The following is an 8,053-nucleotide window of genomic DNA, read 5'->3' on the forward strand; positions in this document are numbered from 1 at the left end:
TGTGCTCTGGCAATCTCTACCTCTCTGTCTCATGGACTCTGCAATCTCTCTCTCTCTCTTACAAATGAGTTCCTGCAATATCTCCCCCTCTCTTCATGGGCTCCTGAAATCTCTCCCTCTCACTCTCTTTTGGGCACCCAAAATCACTCTGTCTTTGTCTCTCTCTTGCATGTAGGCTGCTGCAATATCTCTCTCTCTCTCTCGCCCACTCTCTTCTGGGCATCCATACTCTCTCTCTCTCTCTCGCAGGCTCTGCAATCTCTTTTGTGTGCTCCTACAATCACTACCTCTCTCCCTCATGCGGTCCCGCAATCTCTCTTTCTCTCACCCACTCTCTGTTGGGCTCCCACAATGTCTGACTCCCTCTCTCACGGGCTCTGCAATCTCTCTCTCTCCCTCTCTCATAGGCTCCCTCCATCTCTCTCTCTTTTGCTCTCTAATGGGCTCCGAGTAAAAAATGAGGTCTGCAGATGCTGGAGATCACAGCTGCAAATGTGTTGCTGGTCAAAGCACAGCAGGCCAGGCAGCATCTCAGGAATAGAGAATTCGACGTTTCGAGCATAAGCCCTTCATCAGGAATAAGAGAGAGAGAGCCAAGCAGGCTAAGATAAAAGGTAGGGAGGAGGGACTTGGGGGAGGGGCGATGGAGGTGGGATAGGTGGAAGGAGGTCAAGGTGAGGGTGATAGGCCGGAGTGGGGTGGGGGCGGAGAGGTCAGGAAGAGGATTGCAGGTTAGGAGGGCGGTGCTGAGTTGAGGGAACCGACTGAGACAAGGTGGGGGGAGGGGAAATGAGGAAGCTGGAGAAATCTGAATTCATACCTTGTGGTTGGAGGGTTCCCAGGCAGAAGATGAGGCGCTCCTCCTCCAGCCGTCGTGTAGTTGTGTTCTGCCGGTGGAGGAGTCCACTACACTGGCACCACCCCCCACCTTTTCCTCCGCTACATCGATGACTGTATCGGCGCTGCCTCGTGCTCCCACGAGGAGGTTGAACAGTTCATCAACTTTACTAACACCTTCCATCCCGACCTGAAATTCACCTGGACTGTCTCAGACTCCTCCCTCCCCTTCCTAGACCTTTCCATTTCTATCTCGGGCGACCGACTCAACACAGACATCTATTATAAACTGACTGACTCCCACAGCTACCTGGACTACACCTCCTCCCACCCTGCCCCCTGTAAAAACGCCATCCCATATTCCCAATTCCTTCGTCTCCGCCGCATCTGCTCCCAGGAGGACCAATTCCAACACCGCACAGCCCAGATGGCCTCCTTCTTCAAGGACCGCAGATTCCCCCCAGACGTGATCGACGATGCCCTCCACCGCATCTCCTCCACTTCCCGCTCCTCCGCCCTTGAGCCCCGCTCCTCCAACCGCCACCAAGACAGAACCCCACTGGTTCTCACCTACCACCCCACCAACCTGCGCATACAACGTATTATCCGCCGCCATTTCCGCCACCTCCAAACGGACCCCACCACCAAGGATATATTTCCCTCCCCTCCCCTATCAGCGTTCCGCAAGGACCACTCCCTTCGTGACTCCCTTGTCAGATCCACACCCCCCACCAACCCAACCTCCACCCCCGGCACCTTCCCCTGCAACCGCAGGAAATGTAAAACTTGCGCCCACACCTCCACACTCACTTCCCTCCAAGGCCCCAAGGGATCCTTCCATATCCGCCACAAGTTCACCTGTACCTCCACACACATCATCTATTGCATCCGCTGCACCCGATGTGGCCTCCTCTATATTGGTGAGACAGGCCGCTTACTTGCGGAACGCTTCAGAGAACACCTCTGGGCCGCCCGAACCAACCAACCCAATCACCCCGTGGCTCAACACTTTAACTCCCCCTCCCACTACAACGAGGACATGCAGGTCCTTGGACTCCTCCACCGGCAGAACACAACTACACGACGGCTGGAGGAGGAGCGCCTCATCTTCCGCCTGGGAACCCTCCAACCACAAGGTATGAATTCAGATTTCTCCAGCTTCCTCATTTCCCCGCCCCCCACCTTGTCTCAGTCGGTTCCCTCAACTCAGCACCGCCCTCCTAACCTGCAATCCTCTTCCTGACCTCTCCGCCCCCACCCCACTCCGGCCTATCACCCTCACCTTGACCTCCTTCCACCTATCCCACCTCCATCGCCCCTCCCCCTAGTCCCTCCTCCCTACCTTTTATCTCAGCCTGCTTGGCAAACTCTCTCTCATTCCTGATGAAGGGCTTATGCTCGAAACGTCGAATTCTCTATTCCTGAGATGCTGCCTGGCCTGCTGTGCTTTGACCAGCAACACATTTGCAGCTCTAATGGGCTCCCACAATCTCTCCCCTCTCGCTCTCTCGTGGGCTCCCACCATGTCCCACTCTCTCTCTCATGGCCTCCCTTAATCTCTCTCTCCACCTCTCTCTCGTGTGCTCCTGCGATCTCTCTCACTCTCTCGTATGCTCCCACAATCTCTCTCTCCCGCTCTCTCGCGGCCTCCCGCAATCTCTCTTCAGCGGCATCCCGCAATCTCTCCCTCTCTCGTGGCCTCCTGCAATCTCTCTCTCCTTCTCTCACACGACTTCCCATAATCTCTCTCTCCCTCCCTCTCCCTCGTGGCCTCCCTCAATCTCTCCCTCTCCATCGCAGCCTCCCACAATCTCTCTCTCACTCTCCCTCGTGGCCTCCCACAATCTCTCCCTCTCCATCGCAGCCACCCGCAATCTCTCTTGCACCCTCCCACAATCTGTCTCTCGCACGCCTCCTGCAATATCTCTCCCTGTCTCTCTCGTGGCCTCCCGCAAAATCGCTCCCTCTTTCTCACATGGTCTCCCGCAATCTCTCTCCCTCCCTCTCCTGCAATCTCTCTCTCCCTCTCTCTCGCAGCCTCCCACAAAATCGCTCCCTCTTTCTCACATGGTCTCCCACAATCTCTCTCCCTCTCTCTCTTGTGGCCTCTTGCAATCTCTCTCTCCCTCCCTCTCTCATGGCTTCCTGCAGTCTCTCCCCATCTCTCTCACGCTGCCCTCTGCAATCTCTCTCGCTCTCTCTTGCAGTGTCCCACAATCTCTCTCCCTCTCACTCTCTCTCATGGTCCCCCGCAATCTCCCTCCCGATCTCTCTCACGGCCTCCCGCCATCTCTCTATCCCTCTTGCAGCCTCCCACCATCTCTTCTTATCGCCTCCCGTAATCTCTCTCCATCTCTCTCTTGCAGCCTCCCGCAATCTCTCTCTCTCCACCTCCCTCTCATGTGCTCCTACAGACACCCTCGCTCTCTCTCATGTGCTCCCGCAATCTCATTCTCTCCTGTGCTGCCGTGCTCTCTGCCTCGTGTGCTCCAGCACTCTCTCTCTCTCACATGGACTCTCCTGGTCTCTCTCCCCGAAGATCTCTCCCTCCCTGACGCCCTCCCTCCCTCCCTCTCCCAGGCAGAGACACACCACAAGAGGCACTGGGTCCCCATGATCTTTTTAATTGAAATCAGAAACATGAGTCTACACCCGCACGGAGCAGTGCCCCGTCTCTCACCGGGGGATCTGCTCAACAGCGACATTTACAGCCTGGACATGGTAGGGGAGGGTCCCTCAGAGAGGGGAGGAGGTTCTCAGGTGGGCAACTCTCCTGAGATGGGGGGGGGGGGGGGGGAAGAGAGACAGTCTACAGGGAGCCTCCACCCTCCCATGGAGGGGGCTGACTGCCACTGCCTCCCTTCAACCCACCCCGCCACCATCCTCCTGTCACCTCCACAGCCCCCCTCCCCGAAGGGGACAAGCAGAGGCTGGTGTCCAGTGAGAGGCAAACGCTCTACATAAACCAAAAGGCAAACAGAGACAGAGAGAGACAGAACAGCCCTCTGGGATAAATGTTCAAAAAGAAACTCAAAGTCCCGAAATTAAAAGCCAGGTACACCGAAGGGTGGGCGCGCTTAAGGGAATCAGGAAGGGGTGGGAGGGGGGATGGACAGGTCCCTTACCGCTCCCCCAACCCTCACACTGACAGCTCACCGTCCACCAACCCACCCCACACACACACACAGAGGGGATCAGGGGGGAGGGAGAGGGGGCTGACTGGTGGGCAAGGTGAGGTGAGCGAGGGAGGTGGGGACAGGAGATCCCTCATCCAGGGGAGGGAGGGGAGATGGGAATGGGAGGGGAAGGGGAGATCCGACACCCAGAGAGAGGAGGGGGGAGGGGAATATCCATCACCCAGAGAGGGGAGGGGAGATGGGAAAGGGAGGGGGAGGATATCCGTCACCCAGAGGGGAGGGGGAGGGGGATATCCATCACCCAGAGAGGGGAGGGGAGAGGGTATCCGTCACCCAGAGGGGGAGGGAGAAGGGGAGATGGGAAATGGAAGGGGAGGGAGATGGGAAATGGAAGGGGAGGGAGATATCCTTCACTCAGAGGGGAGGGGGAGGGAGATATCTGTCACCCAGAGATGGATGGGGAGATGGGAAAGAGAGGGGAGGGGGATATCCGTCACCCAAAGGGGAGGGGAAATGGGAAAAGGAGGGGGATACCCATCACTCAGGGAGGGGAGGGGAGGAGGGAGGGGGATATCCGTCACCCAGAGAGGGGAGGGAACGGGGAGGTGGATATCCGTCACCCAGAGGGGGAGGGGGGAGGCGAGATGGGAAAGGGAAGGGGAGGGGGATATCCGTCACTCAGAGGGGGAGGGGGGAGGCGAGATGGGAAAGGGAAGGGGAGGGGGATATCCGTCACTCAGAGGGGGAGGGGGGAGGGGAGATTGGAAAGGGAGGGGGAGGGGGATATCCGTCACCCAAAGGGGAGGGGAAATGGGAAAAGGAGGGGCATACCCATCACTCAGGGAGGGGAGGGGGAGGGGAGATGGGAAAGGGAAGGGGAGGGGGATATCCGTCACCCAGAGAGAGGAGGGGGAGGGCAGGGTGGGGTTGAGGGGGACACAGCCTCACATGGCCATCAGCAGGGTGATGGGGCAGTGGTCCGAACCCAGGGCCCCAGACCTGATCTTGCTGTCACACAGGTGAGGGAGCAGCGCCTGGGACATGACGAAATAATCCAGCCTCCAGCCCACGTTGCGGGGCCGGCAGTTGCCCAGGTAGGTCCAGAAGGTGTAGGCATGAGGGGTGTCCGGCTGCAGGTGACGGTAGGTGTCCAGGAAGCCCTGGGACAGGAGCTGGCTGAAGCCCTCCCGTTCCTGCGCGGTGAACCCGGCCGTCTTCTTGTTGGTCTTCGGGTTCCTCAGGTCGATCTCCTGGTGAGCCACGTTCAGGTCCCCGCACAGGACCACCGGCTTCCGGCTGGCCAGGCCCTGCAGGTAGGCCCGGAAATCCACATCCCACCCCTGACGGTATTCCAGCCGCACCAGGCCCTTCCCCGAATTCGGCACGTAGGCAGTCACCAGGAAGTACTTGTCAAACTCGGCGGTGATCACTCGGCCCTCAGTGTCATGCTGTTCCACACCTAACCACCAGGACAAGACCAGACACACACATCGAGCAGTCAGGGTCAGTAACACCAACACGGATTGGTCCGTCAGGGTCAGTAACACCAACACGGATTGGTCCGTCAGGGTCAGTAACACCAACACGGATTGGTCCGTCAGGGTCAGTAACACCAACACGGATTGGTCCGTCAGGGTCAGTTACACCAACACGGATTGGTCAGTCAGGGTCAGTAACACCAACACGGATTGGTCCCTCAGGGTCAGTAACACCGACACGGATTGGTCTGTCAGGGCCAGTTACACCAACACGGATTGGTCAGTCAGGATCAGTTACACCAACACGGATTGGTCCGTCAGGGTCAGTTACACCGACACGGATTGGTCCGTCAGGGTCAGTAACACCAACACGGATTGGTCCGTCAGGTTGATTACTATGACATGGATTGATCTGTTAAGGTTATTTACAATAATAAGGATCGGTCCATTAGGGTGTGATACTCTCCCCATCACGCTCTGAACAACTCCCACTGGTCAGACGTCCCTTGGACCTGCAAACAGTCCACTCCAGTCAATGCTGGCACTGTCTTGTCTCACACTTCCATTAAAGTCTGCCTTTCCCGATGTCCCCCCTGTCGCCCCAGGACAGTCCGGACTATCAGACCCTCCGATAACCATCCAATTCCCTGTCGGGTTGCTCCCCACCCCTCAGCCTCCGAGTGTGCCCAGTCCCTCCTCCGAACCAGGCAACAGCTTTGATTCAAAGTGACTCTGAAGCCTGGACTTTCATCTGGGGATCGGACCGTGCCCGATCTTCCAAAGGTGGCCGGTCTTACCAGGCTACAGCGTGAGCTGCCACCTTGCGCAGTGTGCCCCTGCCAAAGCCCCCATCCTCAGCCACCTCCCCCTCTTATAACACGGCGGGCAGGACTGAGCCCGGGCCAGTGCGGCCTGCCCCACCATCTCACGCAGCTCCGTCAGCCCCTCCCTGCTCCGAAACCCCTGCCTCTTCAGGTATGGACCCACCTGAACCACTTTCTCAGTCTGTCCTGAGGGCTTCAGGGAGCAGCGGGCACGTGACACCAAGGGACAGCAAGTCCGGGGCAAAAGAATAACCTCAAAACCACAGCGACGTCACAAACAGGACCCGGACCAGATGGGCCAATGGGCTGAGAAGTGGCAGATGGAGTTTAATTCAGATAAATGCGAGGTGCTGCATTTTGGGAAAGCAAATCTTAGCAGGACTTATACACTTAATGGTAAGGTCTCAGGGAGTGTTGCTGAACAAAGAGACCTTGGAGTGCAGGTTCATAGCTCCTTGAAAGTGGAGTCGCAGGTCGATAGGATAGTGAAGGCAGCGTTTGGTATGCTTTCCTTTATTGGTCAGAGAATGGAGTACAGGAGTTGGGAGGTTATGTTGCAGCTGTACAGGACATTGGTTAGGGCCGCTGTTGGGATATTGTGTGCAATTCTGGTCTCCTTCCTATCGGAAAGATGTTGTGAAACTTGAAAGGGGTCAGAAAAGATTTACAAGGATGTTAGAGGGTTTGAGCTACAGGGAGAGGCTGAACAGGCTGGGGCTGTTTTCCCTGGAGCGCCGGGGGCTGAGGGGTGATCTTATAGAGGTTTACAAAATCACGAGGGGACATGGAGAGGGTAAATAGACCAGGGCTTTACCCCCTGGAGTGGGGGAGTCCAGAACTAGAGGGGCGTCGGTTTAAGGGGAGAGGGGAAAGGGAGCTGAGGGGTAACATTTTCCCCCCAGAGGGTGGTGCGTGTGTGGAATGAGCTGCCAGAGGATGTGGGGGAGGCTGGGACAATGACAGCATTGCAAAGGCATCAGGGTGGGGACAGGGATAGGAAGGGGTTAGAGGGAGATGGGCCGAGTGCTGGGGAATGGGACTGGATTAATGTAGGATATCGAGCCAGTATGGACAGGCTGGGCCGAAGGGTCTGTTTCCCTGCTGGATATCTCTGTGACTCTCTGAGCCCCGCGGTGCTCCCCCCCGTTGGTTATCCACCCACTCACCGATGCCGAAGGTGACGTTCAGGGGTTTGACCTTACACAGCATGCCCACGCCGCTGTAGCCCTCCTTGTCCTGAGGCGAGTGCCAGTACTGGTGAGGGAAGGCGGGCAGTGTCCGGACTTCAGCGGGCACCTGCTTCTCGTTGCACTTAGTCTCCTGGAGACACAGTACGTCGGGGCTCTCGGAGATGACCCACTGGAGGGTGGGGGGGGTGGGGGGAGAGGGAGAGAGGCCAAGTTGGAGAAAGAGAGAGAAAAATCACTGACGGTAACAGAAGGAGGCCGGCCCCCCCAACTGCGCTCCCACATATCACCACGACAGCGCGGGGGGGGGGGGGGGGGGGGGGGGGGGGGGGGAGAGGGGGAAGAGCGAACGGGGAATCCAAACCCGACGCCCACCCTGCCCCCACGCAGCCTCGCTGGGCACCGGGTCACCTGTCTCTGCACACAGCCACAGGGCAGGGAGTGGGGGGGAGTGAGAGACAGGGCGGGGCTGGAAGAAGCGAAGGACACTAATGGGGGGTTCGGGGCGTGGAGAATAGACGCCGCAGGAGGAAGAGATGGCACCTGCCTGCACTGTCTCTCTCCACGTCTGTGAGGGGGGGGGGGGGGTG

General features: G+C 58.0%; 1 protein-coding gene across 1 annotated transcript in view; it reads right to left on the reverse strand.

Annotated features, from left to right (window-relative positions):
- Positions 1–3,445: 3,445 nt before the first annotated feature.
- Positions 3,446–8,053, reverse strand: part of apex1 (APEX nuclease (multifunctional DNA repair enzyme) 1) — a 4,992-nt gene continuing 384 nt past the window's right edge. Inside the window, exons 2-3 of the mRNA XM_060821701.1 lie at positions 7,443–7,635; positions 3,446–5,433 (exon numbers count right to left, since the gene is read on the reverse strand). Coding sequence (XP_060677684.1) covers positions 4,919–5,433; positions 7,443–7,635 — 708 coding nt within the window. The 3' untranslated portion in view covers positions 3,446–4,918. The remainder of the gene's footprint in view (positions 5,434–7,442; positions 7,636–8,053) is intronic.

The sequence above is a fragment of the Hemiscyllium ocellatum genome (assembly GCF_020745735.1).
Source record: "Hemiscyllium ocellatum isolate sHemOce1 chromosome 27 unlocalized genomic scaffold, sHemOce1.pat.X.cur. SUPER_27_unloc_2, whole genome shotgun sequence".
Taxonomy (NCBI): Eukaryota; Metazoa; Chordata; class Chondrichthyes; order Orectolobiformes; family Hemiscylliidae; genus Hemiscyllium; species Hemiscyllium ocellatum.